Below are 22,478 nucleotides of genomic sequence, written 5' to 3'. Positions count from 1 at the left end.
AATGCATGATTTGGAAAATATTTTGCATGTTCAGTCGTCTGTATATTAAATATGTAGAAGCAATATATAAAGAGCAACAGATCAAAGGTGTTTGTTGGAATACGTACTAAAACTGGAGTGTCGGTATGAATCCACATTGTTTTCAAGTGAACACGAAGCAAAGCTATTGAGCATGGGATAAAAGCCTCTTCAACATCAACTGTTATACACCTAAAAACAAGGAAATTTAATGAAATCAAGATGGTTGTCACTTAGAATTCAATTACTGTGTTATTCTGCAAATATTCTCAGTTCAGAATACGAGCGGTTTAAAGTTACTGGTCCCAAAAGGATTTATAGTGGCTACCTGATAAACCTGTAGCCATTGCTGCTTTTCACACATTCATCTGAATGGTAATGTGCAGAAAAAGTAAAATATTCATAAAATAGTTCTCATTTTTTTCATCATGGCTATTTTCCTGATTTAAAAAAAAACATTTGGTGTAGCCATTGCTGCTTTTCAGTTTTCCCTCTCACATTCAAACTGAATGGTAAATGTGCCAGGGGAGATGCAAAAGTCATTAAAATAGGTTCATAAAGAAAAATATGTTAGCTTTCTCATTTAGTATTCAGGTTCATAGGGGTGAGACCACACCTGGAGTATACAGTTTTTCTTTAATTTTAGAGGGAAAAAGGTTCACCAACTGATTTGGTCAGGACTGTCTTATGAAAACTGGAAGGAATTTAGAAGATTGAGAGGGGATCTTATAGAAACTTACAAAATTCTTAAGGGGTTGGACAGGCTAGATGCAGGAAGATTGTTTCCACAGCTTAAGGATAAGGGGGTTTTGAGAAGAACTTTTTTTCACGCAGAGAGTGGTGAATCTCTGGAACTCTCTGCCACAGAGGGTAGTTGTCAGTTCATTTATATTTAAGAGGGAGTTCGTGGTCTAAACCAGGGGGTTTGCCTTTTTAATCTCTGAATTTTGCAGCTGACGTGACTTGAATCTGCGTTTAACTTCTTTCACAATTTGAAAACGTGTTTTAGATTGATAACCCAATTATTCCTCTCTTTCTTCATAATAGAATTTTTTAAATACTGAACATTTTCTTTTTTTCATTGTCCATCACCATTTCCTTGGTCGATTTTAAATTTTGAACATGGTATTTTCTTCCATTACAGCAATTTTCTTTGACTAGGTTGAGAACGCTTGACAGGATTTGATTGTGCAACGGTATTGAATGACAAAGGTGTAACAGCGTGATCACTGTTTAATATTTTAAATTGTTAGTTTGCATCATTGAACTCTGTGATACACGACTCAACAATCTGACTGCTGACCAGAATTAAACAAAGTTTGCATTGTTTAAATATACTTTGCTATTACCTCTCATATAATTCCTGCTGAAGTGTGAAGTTGGTGAATTGGTTTCTTGTGTTCAGGTTCAGGAGATCTGAAACACTCTGTGGAATGTGAAGACCCTCCTCTGCCAGTGAGCCCAAATTATAAAATGCCTGTTAGGAGTCAAATGAAGAAAGTAACTGCAGCACTTTTGTCCATCACAAAGTATGTATATTCAGGGCTGCCAACTCTCACGCATTTGAGACTAACGCATTTGAGGAAATTCTCAAGCTCTCACGCTGATAACAGAAGTTCGCACGCTCAAAAGAATATTTAAAAAAATATATGAATAAATAAATAAAGTCACACTCCTCCACACTCACCAATGAGAACTGATTTTTGTCAGCGGGTTCCATCACACAGTATTTAAAATGGCAATGTAGACAAAAATGCTGGAGAAACTCAGCGGGTGAAGCAGCATCTATGTCTGAGTTTGATCCTTCTTCAGACTCCAGCATTTTTGTCCCCTGCTCTATAGGGTGATTTCACCAAATCTCAAATGAGCGTAGATCCCCCCTCACGTGACCGAAAAATTTAACTGGAGGACATATGTCACTTCGGTACATGTTAGTGAATGGGGAAACACGCACTTTCACACCCGTTAAAAACATGGAAAACGGCCGAGTTTTTAGCTGAAATTTTCTGTGCTAGTCGGGGTGACCGTGAAGCAAAGCGACCTAAATTTTCAGGCAAAAAAAAAGATAGAAAGTAAGGTAATTACAAGAGGGAACTGAAGGTGGAAAAACAGCGGAAGTGAACAGCAGACATTTGCCGTGGAGATTTAAAGATCCAAAATATCGGGAATTATCGTGTTTGCTCACTGAATTTCATCAAAAGTAAGGCATTAATAACTTACTTTTGATGAAATTCAGTGAGCAAACGCGATAATTCCCGATATTTTGGATCTTTAAATCTCCACGGCATATGGAGAGGTAAATGCTCCCCGGACATCGCCAAGTCTCCGCTCACTCCGGGTGTTGTCACCGCTTCACTGACCCACATTCTCACACACACCCTAACACACAGCCTTACTCACACACTGGCACACACAAGGTTTAAAGGGATTTGGGCCAAATAAGGGTAAATGGGACTAGTTTAGATGGGACATCTTGATCTGCATGAACAAGTTGGGATGAAAAGCCTGTTTTCATGCGGTAAGACTATGCCAAACTGTAGAATGGGTGCAATTGCTCTGGAGATGATCCAGGGTCGATTTATGAACATATTGGCTGGGCTGGAATTTTTGTTTCACTTTGAAGAAAGATTTGATAACTGGTATGGTATTCTCTGCAACAACAGAGGTGAAGAAAAGACTTAGTTGAGGTGAATAATATTATGAGAATAGGACCTGTTTTGTTTAATAAAGAGTGTAAGAAGGAACTGCTGATGGTGGTTTAAACTGAAGATAGGTACTAAAAGCTGGAATAACTCAGCAGGACAGGCAGCATTTCTGGAGGGAAAGAATAGGTGATGTTTCAGAAATAAAACACAATGACTGGAGATGTGTGTTATCTAACTAAAGGCAGAAATCAGAATCATGTGTTCATCTTTATTGACGTGTCACCATAACATCTGAAAGAAGTGCAGGTTTGTAGGTTAATTGGCTTCTGTAAATTGTCCCTGGCGTGTAGGCTACAACTGGTGTATGGTATATTGCGGTGTCGACTTGGTGGGCCGAAGGGTCCATATATATGTTTTACATATAAATCTTAATTTCATTGAACCATATACGGTTGAATATGTAGCAGTATTTTCATCTTGTTTCTATAGTCAAAAGGTAAGGTTAATTGATTTATTTGTGCAGAACAGTGATAGAAACATAGAAACATAGAAAATAGGTGCAGGAGTAGGCCATTCAGCCCTTCGAGCCTGCACCGCCATTCAATATGATCATGGCTGATCATCCAACAGTATCCTGCACCTGCCTTCTCTCCATACTCCCTGATCGCTTTAGCCACAAGGGCCACATCTAACTCCCTCTTAAATATAGCCAATGAACTGGCCTCAACTACCTTCTGCGGCAGAGAATTCCAGAGATTCACCACTCTCTGTGTGAAAAATGTTTTTCTCATCTTAAAAGATCCCTTATCCTTAAACTGTGACCCCTTGTTCTGGACTTCCCCAACATCGGGAACAATCTCCTGCATCTAGCCTGTCCAACCCCTTAAGAATGGAAGTCTGCCTCCTCTTGCCTTGTTTCTATGTTTTTGTTTCTCTATATATATATGCATAACAGCATGAATTATAATCTGATTTCCATACATGAATATACTAAGGTCATTCATGTGCTGCACCTGTTGATCAAAGCCTGGCTCTACTGTGGAATGTAATTAGGAATGTAATTCAGTCTAACCTTACTCACACCTAATCCAATTTGAAGCATAAATGTTGCATCGTTTAAGTTAAAAGAATGCACCAGATTCCATAAAGGATTCCACAATTTCAAACTGAAAAATGCAAAAGCTTCCCCCCCCCTCTCCCACGCAATTTCTCACTCTCACCTCTCACCCAATGTTGGCAGCCCTGGTCTATTCATTCTCTCCCTCTCCCACACTCTCCCTCTCACTCTCCCCCTCTCTCTCACTCTCCCCCACTTTCTCTCACTCTCCCATTGGATGTACTGGAAATCCCTGTGTCCCCCTTGCTCTGTCTGTGTGCACAGCTCTCCACAGCCTTGGGATATCTCTACCATAACAAGTTCATCAGTAGTCATTGATTAATGCAGATTGCACCAGCAGAGGGCCGGGGTATTGCAGGACTACCTGTCTCTTTTAATGCTGATTCCAATGGTGCTTGTTCTGGAGCATGCGTATTGAACACTAAGGTACCAGAGTATTTAAATATTACAACATTTTTTGCTAAACCAGACCAAAAAAAACACTTTGTGACATACTTGAGAATAATTCAATAATGCAGCAGAGGTGTACATCTCAATTGATTGTTCGATGTCCTTTTCATGGCTCTTGTGGCCATAATAGTAGAAATCACCCATTTTCACGAGAACTAGAATTCATATAAAATTAAGAAACAAGTTAGTGTATTGCTGCATGCAGGGAGTGCAATTACAGGTTACATATCTACAACATACGTACCGAAAGGATGTACATTCTGCTGAAAAGTTGATAATTTATAATATCTCCAAGTAAAATCAGCACAGCTGTTTTTGAGCTCCTAATCAGAAGAAACACAAGGGGACATTATTAATGTGGCGCTGCGGTTGAGTTGCTGCCTTACAGCGACAGAAACCCTGGATCGATCCTCACTACGGGTGCTGTCTACAGAGTTTGTATGTGCTCCCTGTTATTGCGCAAGTTTTCTCCAGGTGCTCCAGTATCCTCCCACATTCCCACAACGTGCAGTTTTATAGGTTAATTGACTTTAGCACTCTGGTGCCAGGATAACAGCCTCCTCTTGAACATCAAAAAAACGAAGGAGCTGATCATGGACTTTAGGAGGGCACATCATCCGAGGACGTACACTCCATTGAGGATAAATGGGGATCCTGTGGATAGGGTGAACTGTTTTAAATATCTGGGAGTTCACATCTCTGAGGATATGACATGGGCATCACACGCCTCAGCACTCGTGAGTAAGGCAAGGCAGCGCCTTTACCACCTCAGGCAATTGAGGAAATTCAGAGTGTCTCCGAGGATCCTCCAGTGCTTCTACGCAGCGGCGGTGGAAAGCATCTTGTCCGGGAACATTACCATCTGGTTTGGGAATTGCTCTGCCAAGGACAAGAAGGCTCTGCAGAGAGTAGTGCGTTCGGCCGAACGCACTATGGGAACTTCACTCACCCCCCTGCAGGAACTATACAACAGGAGGTGCAACTCCAGAGCAAACAAAATCATGAGAGACCCCTTCCACCCCTGCAACGGACTGTTCCAGCTGCTACAGTCAGGCAAACGCCTCCGTTGCCATGCGTGAGAACGGAGAGGTTGAGAAGGAGTTTCTTCCCAGAGGCAATTCGGACTGTAAACGCCTATCTCACCAGGGACTAACTCTACAGAACGTTTTTCCTTCCATTATTTTTCCTTCCATTATTTATTATGTAAAAGAATATGTGTGTTATGATTGTGTTTATAATTTGTTTGGTTGTTTTGTTGTTTGTCTTTTGCACAAAAGTCCGCGAGCATTGCCACTTTCATTTCACTGCACATCTCGTATGTGTATGTGACAAATAAACTTGACTTGACTTGACTTGACTTGACTTCTGTAAATTGTCCCTAGTGGGTAGGGTAGAACTAGTGTTTGGGTGATCACTGGTCGATGCAGACTTGGTGAGCCAAAGGGCCTGTTGCCACTCTGTATCTCTAAACTAAAAACTAAGCTAAATAAAAGATAAATCCCTAATTTCAAAGAGGAGACATCTCCATTCTGTAACTCACTGTTCTTTCTTCACAGAGATAGGCAACGTTTGTCTGGGATAATTCAATTCCTGTTTCTGCTGTGATGAGGAAATACAGAAGAGCTTCATTCCTGGAGCAGAAGGAAACATGGGTATGAAAAGAAAGTGTGTCAATTTAAGATATTTGAATTAAGGTACAGAATTAAAATACAGACATTTACAATGCATTTAAATATGAATATTACACCACTTGAACATTCACCAATTGATGCTCAGATATAGCAACATGGTACAACAAGAATTACACAATCTATTTTTCAAAAAATATGGACAATGTTTTTCAGGTTCTAAATCCAGTGATAGTGTTGGTGCTGGTGTAGGTTCAGTAATTAAAAACAGGCGAGTATAAACATAGAAATCAAGACCTCAGCCTTGCCATTCCTAAACAATTTAAATAAAAGATCATCCATTGCCCACATCATCACATAGGGCTGGACCTCGCTGGCTGCAGAGATAACAAAACTACTGGGCACATTCTGTTTGTGTGGCAGTTGCATTGAGTGTTGTGAGTGTCAGAGACAAAGTGGTGGTTAGATGCCCATGCAACCTCCTTCCCTTCATCACTGGGCACAGTACAGAGTCTGGTCCCTTGGCTCTATATTGCTTGTAGTCCATTCCCATTCATTGGAATGCAATCACTGACATCCCTGCCGATTGTCACCAAAGCTGCACACTATCCCTGCTTCTTCATTGTTTCCAATCCTGGAACTCACTGGGGAACAGGATCTCAGAGTACATTCAACTGATGGGTTACAATGGTTCAAAAGGAAGCTCAACGCCATTTCCCCAGGACAGTAAAAATGGCAATAAATGTTTAACTTTCCAAAGATGCTCTTGCACCATGAATAAACAAAAACTGGTGCCACCATTGTCTCTTCACCCATTTCATATGAAATTACCTGCCATAAAATAACATATCCTCAAACTGTGAGATGTGCAACTATAACTTATCTGCTGGTAGCAAACAAGGCTACATGCTGATGCTCCAGAAAAACAGCAACGGAATACAATGACATTTGATCCGTAGAAAAATAATATACTTGCTTTCTCTAATTCAAGGGCATGGCTCTTAATCTTACCAAGAATTCTGAAGATAGGCATCCAGAGCTCTTCTCATGTTATAACCCAAGAACCCATTTTGCTCAGCGACATATCTGGCCCAGCTGTCAATGGGGAACAAAAATCTGTGAGGTTGAATAGTTGTTTCAAGGTAAATATAACGAAGAATAAATGTGAAATAGATATCTTACAGGACTGCCTGTTTGGGGTTGTGTGGAATATATTCAAAATTCCCTGTATTCCAAAAGAAGGAACAACGAACTAGACTTTCCAAATGTCCACCAAATCCAGCTTTATAGTAGTATGGAAATGCTTCCGTCTAAAAAGAAAAGGACATAAAATAAACAGCATTTAATTTAACCTTATCAACATTGAACAATGTTGTCAGATGTTGGCAAGTAATATCCTTGGAGTCTTTAATGGAAACCCTCATCCCATTCATGATCAGGGTTTCCGCCCTTCTGGCTCTATTTTGCCATTTGAGAGGTCAAAGCTATGTCAAGACATTCTCATATTATTACCATACGGCAAAAGATAAAAGTAACCAAAACTCAAATTGTACTCTTGCACTTCAAAAAACAACAACTAGGTAACTCATGCATTCTACGATAGAACAACAAAGACAAATATTGAGAGAATACTTTTGTGAAATATCCCATGGTCATTATCAAACATGATGTGACATCGGGAACTATTGAAAGAGTTGACCAACTCCTTGATCAAAGAGATTAGTTTTATGGAGAATTGTAGGGATGCCAGAGTGGGAAAGGGCTGAGGGAGGGAATTCCAGAGCTAAGGAATTTGAGAGCCACTTGGCCACCAACAGCTAAGATAACCTAAATTTGGGATTGCAAAAGTTTGTGACAAGACGTGGACAACTTGTAGAGATTGCAAAGAGATAATAATAATAATAATAATAATAATAATAATAATAATAATAATAATAATAATGATAAATAATAATAATAATAATAATAATAATAAATACTTTATTGATCCCCTCAGGGAAATTCAGATGTCCAGAAGCCCCCAACCAACAAACCCACACATTCAAACCGAATGCAGACCGAAAATACATAAAATACAATGTGGACACTACCTGAGAGCAATAAATCCTTAAAAAGACCAATAATTAACAATTAAAAATAAAAAAATAAAAAAATGCATCCCCCTACAGCCTAGCGGTCCGAATTATAAAATCTAATGGCTGCAGGGGTGAAGGATCTCCTGAACCGCTCCGTTCTACAGGGCAGGGAGAGGAGCCAGTTGTTGTTCCGAGTGCTTTTTTGACTCTCCAGAATTACATGGAGGGGATGCCCGGAGTTTTTCAGGATGACCTGCACCTTGTGCCTCATACGCCTCTCAAGCACATCCATCCCAGAGTCCACTCTCCCCTCCAGCACTGAGCTAGCTCGTTTAACCAGTTCGTCCAGCTTCTTGTTGATTTTTGCACTAATGCTGTTGCCCCAGCAGACAACAGCGTAGAAAATAACACTTGCAACCACAGTGTTTTAAAACATGTGCAGCATATCATTACGCACATTGAAGGATTTGAGCCTTCTGAGGAAAAAGAGTCTGCTCTGGCTTTTTTTGTAGAGGGCGTCAGAGTTGACAGACCAGTCCAGTTTGTTACCCAGGTACACTCCTAATCTTGTGTGTGGACTCGATAAGAAGAAGACTGCTTCCATTTAAGATAAAATGGTTTCCCTTCAGAGCTGAAGTCCCTGAAAATCTCTTCTAGAACCTTAGATTATTTTTAAGGATGAGGAATATAGGAACTTAATATTTAAAGGATGGCATGAGTGAAAGGTTACCCGTGGGTACACAATAATAGAGAGTTGAGAGTATAGTCACAACACTCATGTTTTTATTGAATAGCAGAGCAAATTTAGGGGACCAACTAGCCTATTCTTAATTCATAAGTTTGTGTATAGATAGGTGTAGGTCCGCCTGAACATTTCCAGTACTCCTCACTGATGAAGAGACATAGGCCCCAGCAAGGTACAATTCGATCAGGATTTACAACATTAAATGGCCAGAAGGGATGCTGCTCCATGCAAAATTTAGCAGTTGTATCAAGACCAAATTGTCAAGTGGATTGCAAACTGACATAGAAACAGAAATCATAGTTCAACAGAGTGTCTGGCTGAGGTAAAGGTTCTACAGATGCACACTGGACGTTTCCGGCAGGAATGGTCTGCTTCATGTTAAAGAAGGAACTGCAGATGCTGGAAAATCGAAGGTACACAAAAAAGCTGGAGAAACTCAGCGGGTGCAGCAGCATCTATGGAGCGAAGGAAATCACAGAGAGGGGGCAGTTAGAGAGGAGGTTGTGAAACTGTCTCCGGAGAGAGGAGGAGAACTTCTTCAAGGTAGGCATACCTTGAAGAGATTTTGCAGTGGAGTAGACAAAGTGTTTAAGAAGGAACTGCAGATGCTGGAAAAAAAGAAGGTACACAAAAAAGCTGGAGAAACTCAGCTATGGAGCGAAGGATGCTGCTGCACCCGCTGAGTTTCTCCAGCGTTTTTGTGTACCTATGGTCTGCTTCATGTATTATTGCTCTGTTCTGTAAGGAAAATGTTAAGTATTTTTAAGAGCGACTGAATATGTTACTTTTGTTTCTATGAAGAAATTAATAAAGAATGCAATATATTTTAAACAATGAAGCCTAATGTAGTTTCTGATGATAAATAAAGTATCTGTATTTAGTAATTTGTGTAAATTTACCACATTTTTTTGCGGTTTGCCAGGATATGTTCCACTCTCATAAAGCACCCCGAGATTATGAAAGGCATCGAGATTGCCCCTTTTCACAGCTTCTTTCCAATATTCTGCCGCTTTCACATAATCCTTTTGATGGGTTTCATAATACCATCCCAAAGCGTTAATTGCTTCAGTGATTCCCTGTTTCAATAATAAATGATATTAATAATTGCAATTACAAAATATCTATATTCTCTGAATGTGGAGAGTGCCACTATGGGTTTAGAACATTATTTTACTGATCAAAGCTTGGTTCCAAATCAAAGGCAGTTAGCTCAGGTAAAAATCCTTGCTTGTCCATGTCCACTAAGGAAACACACTTAAACTTAATTAACCAAGACTAGAGCATTTTAACAGTATTAAAGACATAATAGGCCAGCACTACTTGGCACTCTTACTTTGATAGGTCATTAAGGCAGATGGTCTAAAAATCAGAAAATAGATGCTGGCAATGAGGCTTAAAAGGAGATCCGATAAAGATCTCCGATCACTTATCTCAGCCATGATCCCATTGAATGGCGGTGCTGGCTCGAAGGGCCGAATGGCCTACTCCTGCATCTATTGTTTAAAAGGAATGACAGGATGATATAAAATGTGTTGGACAGGGAGTGGAGAGAAGCTCTTCAGTACAATGTATATGCCCATGTTTCGTGGGAAGTGTATTACCCATGCAGAATTTCTGTTGTGGATATGGGTAAAACTGATACACATAATGGGAGATTTGTTGCAAATCTGAAGGAAAATTGAATAGGAATTGAGAAATAGGTTGGAGTAGTTTGTGTGATATCCAAGTGCTGGCAAGGAACACGCAGACTTTTCTGTGCAATTGATTCCACCTTATGTTACGTACCACAAATGCTTTTCAATGTTTAAGGTTATGTTGTAATATTCAGGATAGAACTGAGCCTGTATGATTAACACTGGGAAGGCTTGATTATTATTTAATTCTTATAACTTTCATTATTAAATTCACATTAAACAATAAACAAACAGTAAACAAAAGAAAGCTTAGCACGTGGACATAGTTAGTTTATATGAACACTTACCTTGGAAGCTGCTTCAGTGATTAATCTTAAACCTAATTCTGTATTCTTTTTCACACCTTGACCCTAAAAATAATATTAGAACACAGTAGAGTTAATGATTTGAACTCAAGGTATTTCACCGATTTTATCAATTCCCGCAGATCAGCACCCCTCCCTGAATCCAAACAATTGCCATGAAGCCCAATCTCTTTCCAGTGAGATACCTCAAATGTACAATTATATAAAGAAGCACATTTTCAATTGAGCAGTCCCAAGCAGGGACAACTGAAGATGAGAAAATATATAAGGAACTACTATATTGTTATTTCACCTCAGCCTTCTCCATTATGCAATGGTAATTGTCAATGGTTGTTTTTGGATTGGTTATTCTTCTAGTGAGCTCTTACGCGGATCATGTGTCATAAGAGAACTGTTTTTATGCCCATGCATTATCTTACTGCACAGTCAGATGAAGGTCTGTTGGGTGTAACACTGACGAAAATAAAACAATGAATTCACTACATACGAGTATCTACATTCAACAGTGCCACCAACCTTAATAAGAAAGAGTCCATACTCAAACATTGATGCGGGATGTTTTAATTCCATTGCACTTCTGGAATACCATTTCATTGCTCTTTGCACATCACGTGTTATGCCCTGCTGGCCCCAGTACAGCATTCTTGCAAGTTTTTGCTAAAAAGGAACATTTCATTTGATTGAATGATTAAATTAGATTGATTCTTCGATTAACTTCCATTTTTATTACAGTTAATATTTCCCCCTTTTTTTTCCAATGAATTAAAATGATTTTTTTCTATTCTGGTTGAACATCTTTAAAACCCAGACTTAATTCCTACCACTTAATTGCTTGGAATATATTCCGCTACTATTACCAATTCCTTCTTCTTCATCTCCATTGTTAACATCTTTATATGGTGTCTTTAGAATAAAAAATGAATCACTTCTGAGAAGATTTTAAGAAAACTACAAAAGTTTCAAGAGAGAGAAGCTGGGGATTAAATAGAGAATTTCATTGGTAATGAATGGCATAGGAGTGAAAAAAAAATCCAAAAGGCATGCTAACCAAATAGTTTACGAAAGAGTAGAACGCGCATCTCTATCAGTGAGCATCAGAGAAGTGCTGAAGAAGAAGTAATCAATATGTCATTGGCTACAGAGAGATAGGGGAGATAAAATGCAGCCATTTGCTTCTTTGGCCAGGGCTTAGAGTGGTTTGGTCATAGGATTTGTGCTGCTGGTGGTCAGTTAATCACAATTCTGATATAATCAACTACAGTGAGATTGCGGACAGAAAGAGTCTTGTTTCCAAGTGACTTGGGGAAATGCAAGTGAGGTGTTGATTTTTGGATTCAAAGCTGCATTGATTGGGGTCAGTGGACGAGGAAGAAAACATGACTATCCGCTACCTGTGCACAAAACTGGAAATTTGAAGGAAGAGGAAATCGAGCAGATGAAATAGCCATTAAATTGGGAGCAACAGGTAAATCAAGATATGCAGATGATACAACAATGTTTGGCCTCATCAGTCATCAGCAACAACGATGAGCCGGCCTATAGGGAGGAGGTCCAGCTCCGAGCAGCATGGTGCTCTGACAACAACCTGGCCCTTAACTCCAAGAAGGACCATTGTAGACTTCAGGAAGTCTAGGGGCGGCACGCACACCCCCATCCACATCAACGGGACGGAGGTGGAACATGTTTCCAGCCTCAGGTTCCTGGGGGGTCAACATCTCCGATGACCTCTCTTGGACCCACAATACCTCAACTCTGGTCAAGAAGGCTCACCAGCGTCTCTTCTTCCTGAGGAGACTAAAGAAGGTCCATCTGTCTCCTCAGATTCTGGTGAACTTCTACCGCTGCACCATCGAGAGCATCCTTACCAACTGTATCACAGTATGGTATGGCAACTGCTCTGTCTCCAACCGGAAAGCACTGCAGAGGGTGGTGAAAATTGCCCAACGCATCACCGGTTCCTTGCTCCCCTCCATTGAGTCTGTCCAAAGCAAGCGTTGTCTGCGAAGGGCGCTCAGCATCGCCAAGGACTGCTCTCACCCCAACCACAGACTGTTTACCCTCCTACCATCCGGGAGATGCTACAGGTCTAACCGTTGCCGGCACAGCAGGTCCAGGAACAGCTTCTTTCCTGCGGCTGTTACACTACTCAACACTATACCTCAGTGATTGCCAATCCCCCCCCCCCCCCCCCCGGACACTCCTCCCACCAGGAAAAAAAAACTATGACTGTATGCACGTAAATAGATTTATTTATTGCTCATATTTATGTCGCTCTTCTAGGGAGATGCAAACTGCATTTCGTTGTCTCTGTACTGTACACTGCACAATGACAATAAAGTTGAATCTGAATCTGAATCTGAATCTGACAATAAGAACATAATAAGGCAGTGAAGTCATGTTTCGGAAAGGACTGGGAAAAGGGAGTCAAATTGCCCAATGGACAGGAGAAAGGAGGAATGCTTGGAGGGAGCCAAAAGAACAACTGAAGTTGGGTACAGATCAGCACCTGAAAGTGGACATAAATGGTGCCGGGTAAATTGTGGCTAGATATGGAGGAACATTTCCAGTGTATTACATCCCAATCGCTGTGGATCGAAGGATAATAATGAGAAATCTAATTATAATTTCTGTGAAATTGACAGATCCAACGATGGTTGCTAAGTAATCTACATTACGTAGTACAATTCACAAAAAATAATCTGAACATGTCCAGCAAAGTCTGACTACTATTAGTCTGCAGCTACATTCATAAATCCTTAATGAATAAGAAAAGGATACCTATATTTTATATTTTTACAGTGATTTAGTAAGTCCTCAAAACCATTTTGTTTAACAAACTTGCTGATCATTATTGGGGAGAGAGCATCACCTACTGGCTGCTGGGTCAATCCAAGGTAGAACTCCCTTACACCTCCTTGACCTCCTCATCCCAGCCTAGATTAATGAAAAGTTCACGAGAAAGGGTACATCATTCACCTTCTCATAGTCTTTCACTCAACAAGCCATATTGTGACAATATGCAAAACTTAGAATATGGAACATTTGGCAGAGGAACAGGCTCTTCGGCCCACAATGTCTGCTGAACAATTAATGTCACAATAAACCCATACTTGGATCTCAAGATCCCCCTGTACACCAATACTGTTAAGGATTTTGCCATTAACTCTCTACTTTCTCCTTGCATTTGACCTCCCAAAGTGCAACAGGCCACACTTGCTGCAATCAAAATCCATCTGCCATTCATCTCATCCATATATATCACTAATCTTTATCCTGCTGTATCCTTTAACAGCTATCCTCAATGTCCATAAATCCACAAATGTTGATGTTGGCTGCAAACTTATTAGCGAACCCATCCAAATTTACGTTCTGGTCATTTCACGATCAACAGAGGTCCTCGTACAAATCCCTACAAAGCACCACTGGTCACAGACCTCTAGCCAGAATAACGCCCTTCCACCATTACCCTTGTTCTTCTATTTGGTAAACTAGTGCAGAATCCAAACTACCAAGTCACTGTTGCTCCCATGCATTGTATGTTCTGGATCAGCCACCATGAGGGACTTTAACAAACGGCCTACTTAAATCGACATAGACAATATCCACCTTACCACCTTTGTCAATCACCTTCATCATCTCCTCAAAATATTTATTTGGACTTTATACAAACCCACATGGACTCATCTGATGCATGTTCATTGTAACCAATACATTATTATCATAACTATAAATATCCCCCAATCAAAAGGAAAAAAACAATTGCATACACAATTCCTGCAAAGAATATTGGCAGTGCCACTATACCAACTATCCACCTCTTTAAAAAAAAAGGTACCGGTTGTTGCTATTCCTGTTCTTGCTGAGAATTGCCCTGCCTTCATTGTGATAATATATCCCAATTCTCTTCAGTCTCACCTTTCATCTAACCACCAGAACAGGCAACTAAACTTGTGGCAGAACCAGGCACTTCATCTATAACCAGTGTGTAAGTCTTCCAAGCCAAAAGAAAATTACAGAATTTCTAACATGTTCAGTAAAATATTGATAACAAGTACAGTGAATCCTCATGAGTTAGTGACATTTCTGAATTACAATTACAATGTACAATATATACCTGAGCAAATGCATCTCCATGTTTTGCTTGATATCTAAGCCATAAAAAGAAGTCTTCATTTTCTTTAGTTTGACGCTGCAAAACTGAATCATCCATTAGCCTCACATGTTCAACAAAAGCCTGAAAAATAATAACTCATTATTATAGAATCATTTAACATTGTCATGACCAAACTATTGTAAAGGTATAGAAATCCAGTCATGCTTCAGTGATTATATTTCTCTATAATGTACATCAAAAGTCAGTTATTAAAGATGGGATAGCAGCACATTTGGAAAGTGGTGAATTCATTGGACAGTCAGCATGGATTTATGAAAGGTAAATCATGTCTGACGAATCTTATAGAATTTTTCGAGGATGTAACTAGTAGAGTGGATAAGGGGGAACCAGTGGATGTGTTCTATCTGGACTTTCAGAAGACTATTGTAAGTTATTGGGGCAAATCCTCCAAAATCATGGAAGAACTCGGATAAGGACATGGACATTTTAAAAAAGACAAATTTGCTGGCTGCAACGGAAAAACCCCCAATCCACAAACCTGTCTGGCCTGTGGGCATCAAACAACTGGGCGAATGGTGTGGGGAGGAAAGGCTGAGACGGAGATAACGAGATTATCTTGGATACACAAAGGAAGGAACCAAGCCTCAGCAGACGGTGGTAAACAGGCCTGCCCAAGCTCAATCACCATCTTGGATGACCCATACATCGAGACAATAGGAGCCCGTCCAGGCGATGGGATAACGATCAGGCTGAGGGATCATGACATCAGCAAACCCCTTATCATCGGAAGCCTATTGTTCATGCCAGTTCGAAACTGGGAATCATCAAAAGAACCCTTTTCATCCAGAGGACCACCTGGGGGTTTCTAAGTAAGCTCAGGTATAAAAACAGGAGTCAAGCCAGAACTCTTTCTCTCTTTCTGCTCTGCTGGACAGCTCGTGGGCCTGTGACGACCAACTGTAAATACCCCAGTGACCTGGTGAAATTCCCGAAATAGGATAGAGGTTGAGGAAATAAAATTGTGGAAAGGGGGAGTGTACTTGCAAGTAAAATTGTGTAAAGTAAGTTTTACGACGTGCTCGATAGTTTTCCGTCCATAGTCTTAGTTTAAAGCATAAGTTTAGCCACGTATTATGTAGTGTTGGTGAGATTCGATTTCTCATTGTTCAATAAAGCCTGTAAATTTTAGACTTGCTTTGAGTCCATCTTGGTTTCTGTTTTCCCTCATCAGCACACTCTGGTCAATTCAACCTTTTATCATATCCCACCATAATTCCGAGGTCTAGAACCTAGGGGAATCCCTTTTGTTGTATTCTCTCTCTTGGAAACCGCTCAAGTGGAGTGGTGGCCGTTTGACCCTCCGACAAGGGAGAGAATAACTCGGGCAGTTGGGCCCGAAGGGAAATAAAGGGAAACGCAAAACCCCTACACTTTCGACAAGGTCCCACATAAGAGATTCGTATGCAAACTTAAAGCACACAGTATTGGGGGTTCAGTATTGATGTGGATAGAGAACTGGCTGGCAGACAGGAAGCAAAGAGTAGGAGTAAACGGGTCCTTTTCAGAATGGCAGGCAGTGACTAGTGGGGTACCGCAAGCTTCAGTGCTGGGACCCCAGCTATTTACAATATATATTAATCATTTGGATGAGGGAATTGAATGCAACATCTCCAAGTTTGTGGATGACACGAAGCTGGGGGGCAGTGTGAGCTGTGAGGAGGATGCTAGGGGACTTGGATAGGTAGGGTGAGTGGGCAAATGCATGGCAGATGCAGTATAATGTGGACAAATATGAGGTTATCCACTTTGGTGGCAAGAACAGGAAAGTAGGCTATTTTCCTATATAGGCATGCAGTTGCAGCAGGCAGTGAAGAAAGTGAATAGTCTGTTAGCATTCATAGCAAACGGATCTGAGTATAGGAGCAGGGAGGTTCTACTGCAGTTGTACAGGGCCTTGATGAGACTACACCTGGAGTATTGTGTATGGTTTTGGTCTCCTAATCTGAGGAAAGACATTCTTGTCATAGAGGGAGTACAGAGAAGGTTCACCAGACTGATTCCTGGGATGGCAGGACTTTCATATGAAGAAAGACTGGATAGACTCTGCTTGTACTCGCTAGAATTTAGAAGATTGATGGGGGATCTTATAGAAACTTACTAAATCCTTAAGGGGTTGGACAGGCTAGATGCAGGAAGATTGTTCCCGATGTTGGGGAAGTCCAGAACAAGGGGTCACAGTTTAAGGATAAGGGGGAAGTCTTTTAGGACCGAGATGAGAAAAACATTTTTCACACAGAGAGTGGTGAATCTCTGGAATTCTCTGCCACAGAAGGTAGTTGAGGCCAGTTCATTGGCTATGTTGAAGAGGGAGTTAGATGTGGCCCTTGTGGCTAAAGGGATCCTGGGGTATGGAGAGAAGGCAGGTACAAGATACTGAGTTGGATGATCAGCCATGATCATATTGAATGGTGGTGCAGGCTCGAAGGGCCGAATGGCCTGCTCCTGCACCAATTTTCTATGTTTCTATGTTTCTATGTTAAATAACATTTATTCCCTGCATAGATCGTAGTCATTTCTGGAGGGAATGATGCTATTAATCATTTGTGAGCTGCTAATTTGCCTTCTGCACAGTTGTACATGGGTCGGCATCTTTTGCCTTGTAACATTCCTTCTGTGCATTGCCTGAGAAATTATATAGCTTTGTTTTGCCCACCGCAAAACCCATTTTTATTCCAATTTACAAGTTTCCCTTAAATCCTAAGAGAAAAGTTGGTTGCTTCTAAAATGAGTTGTCATTGATGCGTGATGTGTCCTCCATTGGCCATATGGCATGTAAAAACCTACAGTTAACACTTACTGTTAAGATTTAAGACAGGAATGGGTGCAACGGGGAATTTTGCCAGAATTCATAAAACACAATGAACAGTCAGTCATTGATTTGAAGATAAAAAGCAAAAATGTTGCCTTTTTGAAAAACTTATGGAAATTTAAATAGAAAATTTGCATGAATTCATCCAATCTAAGAAACAAATATACCGGTTGGGATTCTGAGCAGAATATTTGCACACAACTCAGACACTCACGCAGAGTGGACAGGCAGGTGTCAGGATGATTTTTAGAGGAAAGATTATAAAGATAAAATAATTGCAGTGGGATGAACAAATTGTAACACTAAACATCGCAGGAAGAAAGGAAACCATGGCACATGAAGATAGTTACGGGGATTACAGGAAAGAGGGGTTTGTGGCACTTGAAGAGAGCTCAAGTTGAAACCTCAAGAAACCTTTAATAGTTAAAATTCTATCCCACCCCTCAAAAATATTGGCAACTATTATAGAGTGATACAGTGTGGAAACAGGCCCTTCGGCCCAACTTGCCCACACCGGCCAACATGTCCCAGCTACACTAGTGCTACCTGCCTGCGCTTGGTCCATATCCCTCTTAACTTGTCCTATCCATGTACCTGTTTAACTGTTTCTTAAACGTTGGGATAGTCCCAGCCTCAACTATCTCCTCTGGAAGCTTGTTCCACCACCCTTTGTGTGAAAAACTTACCCCTCAGATTCCAATTAAATATTTTCCCCTTCACCTTAAACCTATGCTCCTCGATTCCCCTACTCTGGGCAAGAGACTCTGTGCATCTACCTGATCTATTCATCTCATGATCTTATACATCTCCATTAGATCACCTCTCATCCTCTTGTGCTCCAAGGAATAGAGGCCCAACCTACTCAACCTCTCCCTGTGGCTCAGACCCTCTAGTCCTGGCAACATCCTCGTAAATCTACTCTGAACCCTTTCAAGCTTGGCAATATCTTTCTTATAACATGGTGCCCAGAACTGAACACAATTCTATCAACAGAATTTCTAGTTGTTTGCTCCATGAATGTAGCACTGCCCAAATTGTTACACAATTTCTTTTTTGAGGTTTTTGAGCGATAGGTTACAGCAGTGCAATTAAAAGGCTGATACTTTATTTACATGAGGGATATTTTAGTGATAAACATATTACAGTTGATGAATCCACTTGTCGAGGAAAATAAATCACGAGGAGCAGAATCACTGCTCAAAAAATCTCACTCCCAATTCGTTTACATCTATACGGTCAGAATCACAACGTAACATTTGCTCCTACATTTGCTCCATTTCTGCAGCTATTGAGCAACAGCAAAGGTACTCTGCCAACACACCCCTAGATGCTTCCTCATTCAACCCTCCATAAACTTGCATCATCCCATTCATTTATGTTACAATGTCCTGTAGTGGTATCGGACTAGAATGAGGCAGATGTGATGGCATGAACATGCTGCCCAACACACAACATGAGGTTAAACAAGACACCAGGACTGTAACCATATGCCTCTTCCTTTGACTCCAGAGCCCTACGATCATCATGAATATCATTCGACAGTGCTACACCTCCAGTACTGCTCTCATCTTACTTCAAAGTCCTGGCTTTGAATAGATAAACAGACAATTGTTCAGTCACTCAGGCCTGATCTAGTTGGACCAATATGTGCTGTTGGGCCAATAATGCGATCTATATAATTAAAAGTCTCATCTTGACCACTTCCTGTCTGCGCTGTATATTGATTTTAGAAAAAACGCTACCCAGTATCGCTATAATTTTTGGCCATCTTACTCACAGTCCTCCTCCGCTGAGGCAGCCCCGAAGATTTTCCCATCCCTGAAAAATCAGCTGATTGGTCCTCTCGCCTGTCAATCACTGCAATGAAGGTAACACCCATTCCGGGGTGGTGGGGGGGGGAGCAGTTACCTTCATTGCGGTGATTGACCTTTCTTTCTGAGGTGATGCAAAAATAGAAGGGAGATAAGGACGGGAGTTTGAGTAACACCATAAGGTCATAAGTGATAGGAGCACAATTAGGTCATTCGGCTCATCAAGTCTGCTCCGCCATTTAATCATGGCTGGTCTATCTCTCCCTCCTAACCCCATATTCCTGCCTTCTCCCCATAACCCCTGACACCCTTACTAATCAGGAATCTATCTATCTCTGCCTTAAAGATATCAATTGACTTGGCCTCCACAGCCTTCTGTGGCAAAGAATTCCACAGATTCACCACCCTCCGATTAAAGAAATTCCTCCTCATAGACCACACCAGAGATAATGATGTGAGAGTGAGAGGAAAAGCCTTTACTGCTGATTCTCTAGTTAAATGTGGTGACCAAGAAAGTACAAAAGTACAAAAACAAAACAAAATAGATGCTGGAACTGTGAAATAAACAGAGAACACTGTCGACATGCCGCAGATCAATGATTTTTCAGAATTAAATGATCTGTGACCTAAAACATTTGTTTCTGTTTCCAGAGTTGTTAATACATTTTATACATTTTATTTATGTGCGCCTTTCAGAACACTCAAGGACACCTTACAGTTAAAACAAGCAAATTACAAATATATAAATAAAATGAAACAAAAATAACATATCAATAATACATAATTCGGAGAGAGAGAGCAGCAGCAGCTAATTACGCCAGTGTTCACTCTCACTTCTGGTTTAGACACAACATTAAAGAAGGATTTAACATAAAACATAAAAACACCCCCCCACAATGGTTCCCACTGTGAGGGAAGGCAACAGAGTCCAGTCTTTTTCTCATAACAGATTTACTGACAGAATCCACAGGGCCCCAGCACAGTCAGGAAGGCGCGAGGCAAGAGTAGAGACTGGTAGTCCCACTGGTGAGAGGGGAGAGAGCAATGAGGTGGCTGTTTGAAAGAACTAGTGGTGAGTTGCCTCAATCGACCATCAGGAGTCTGACAAAAGAGGTGCAGAGGAAAGTCTTCGGCTAACATAAAAAGAGTTAGGACTGAGTGTGGGGCAAGGCAAATTGACCTGGCTGGTAAAGATAAGAACGGTGAGATCTCTGCAATGGGAAATGAAGGGTGGCTAATCAAAATAAAAGTAAAAAGAGATGAAAGTGCCAGCCCACGTGCACAAACAGACTCAAGAACAAAACCTGCATCAAAGATTCACATTATTTCGAAAATGCCATAATTTTGAGATCCATAACACTCACCTGTTCTACATCAAAATCATGCCGATCTTTAACTGTGCGTTGGGCAATGTTTATGTAGTAACCATATGACACACCATAGTCCAAGGGGTAACCATCAATACCCTGATCATGCTTATATCCAAGATGCAGTAAGGCAAGTCTGTCATTTCCTTGTGCTGCAACCAGACTGTACAACATGCCCTGATGAAATACCAATAAGATTATTACTTTAAAAAATGTTTGCAATAAATATTTACTATGGTTGCACTTTGTGGTTGTATTATCAATGATAAGCACAATGTATTTACTAAACAAGGGCACATATTAGTCAACTGTTCATGGTAGTTTAACCAGTCATTACAACTCACCCACAAATCATCATACTTGCTTCGATATATACAAGAACAGAAAGTGTAAATGGTTTGTCATTTGAAAGAGAATCATAAATTGAAGCAATGTCAAATATTACAAACAAGATGTGTAAAATAAATAGACAAGTGCTTCTTATTTTATAGCAAAGTGAACAGCCAGCTGAGTTCACTTAGTCAACCTGCAGAAAACAATTTAGATTCATGCAATAAAACAAAGTGAAAACCATACTACAATTCTCTTTCATTTGAATTAATGGACTTGATTGAACCAAGCAAATTAACTTGGTCCTACCCTCTTGCCTCCATGCAACTTTTGGTTGTATACCTTATTTTCAGCACAATGTCGGGATTGGGATTGAACCCGGGTCTCTGGTGTTGCAAGCGCTGTAAGGCCGCAACACTACCGCTGCTCAACCGTACCGCTCGTTGTCTAACATTTAAGGTGAGTGGATGGATCCTGACACTCAGCCAGTCACACGATGAGCAGTGCATGTCTGAAGTTAATCGGATTCAGAGGGAATGGACTGGTGTGACCTTGCAAGCCCAGAAGCCAACCAGCAGTGAAATAAAGGGCCTGTCCCACTTGCATGCGATTGCGTGCGTTTGGCGCGACCAAACAGAAGCGGAGTTCACGTGAAGTTCGCGCTAGACGTCATTTGCGTCATGCTTACCAATCAGCTGGGCAGGAGGCGGGCCAACTGAATTTGGGCGTCGCACGGCGTCGGGCGGTGACATCATCACGCAACGCCACGCCGGGCTGTGACGTCATCACGCAACGCCAGGGGCTAGGCGTACGCCATCAAGACGCTGCGTACGACGTCAAGACGCTGCAACGACCGTAATGCGCCTGCGTGCCGACAGGCCGTTGGCGCGCAAAGATTTCGGCCACTGTCAGAATTTCAGAGCCCCGCACAACTCCGTGCTTCTAAGTGAGACCGGCCCTGCGCGGCCATACGGTGCCCGTACGCCTCAAGCGACCACGAAGTCGCGGAATTTGCGAGCCAAGGTCGCGTAAGTGGGACAGGCCCGTAAACAGGATTACTGAACTCAACCATTTCCTCATTAGTTTAGTTTTTCGTTTTCAGCAGGTCCCACCATAGTGAAATTGCATGTTGGTTTTCGTAAGTGGTAGAAGGGGAAGGAGGGTTTGGAAATACCTTTGCAATTTTGGTATTATAGTTTTTTTCTTTTTGAGTTTGCAACTTTCAGTCTGCAGTGAGTGCAGGATAGGAAAGAAACCAAGACTCACAAGTGTATTTCTGTCTCCTTTAAGTTGTCGGACAGGGTAAGGTG

The 22,478-nt window shown here is 41.1% G+C and overlaps 1 protein-coding gene across 4 annotated transcripts in view; it reads right to left on the bottom strand.

Moving 5' to 3' along the window:
* The window catches only part of LOC129698744 (protein sel-1 homolog 3-like), a 71,339-nt gene that overhangs the window by 7,110 nt on the left and 41,751 nt on the right, over positions 1-22,478 (bottom strand). For all 4 annotated transcript variants that reach the window (XM_055637970.1, XM_055637985.1, XM_055637990.1 and 1 more), the window contains exons 12-23: positions 20,836-21,015; positions 14,792-14,911; positions 11,194-11,334; positions 10,660-10,722; positions 9,578-9,754; positions 7,041-7,168; positions 6,870-6,953; positions 5,771-5,861; positions 4,475-4,553; positions 4,276-4,385; positions 1,368-1,495; positions 108-210 (exon numbers count right to left, since the gene is read on the bottom strand). In XM_055637970.1, coding sequence (XP_055493945.1) covers positions 108-210; positions 1,368-1,495; positions 4,276-4,385; positions 4,475-4,553; positions 5,771-5,861; positions 6,870-6,953; positions 7,041-7,168; positions 9,578-9,754; positions 10,660-10,722; positions 11,194-11,334; positions 14,792-14,911; positions 20,836-21,015 — 1,404 coding nt within the window. The remainder of the gene's footprint in view (positions 1-107; positions 211-1,367; positions 1,496-4,275; positions 4,386-4,474; positions 4,554-5,770; positions 5,862-6,869; positions 6,954-7,040; positions 7,169-9,577; positions 9,755-10,659; positions 10,723-11,193; positions 11,335-14,791; positions 14,912-20,835; positions 21,016-22,478) is intronic.

The sequence above is a fragment of the Leucoraja erinacea genome, chromosome 1, assembly GCF_028641065.1.
Source record: "Leucoraja erinacea ecotype New England chromosome 1, Leri_hhj_1, whole genome shotgun sequence".
Lineage (NCBI taxonomy): Eukaryota > Metazoa > Chordata > Chondrichthyes > Rajiformes > Rajidae > Leucoraja > Leucoraja erinaceus.
This window is presented reverse-complemented; position numbering and strand designations above follow the sequence as displayed.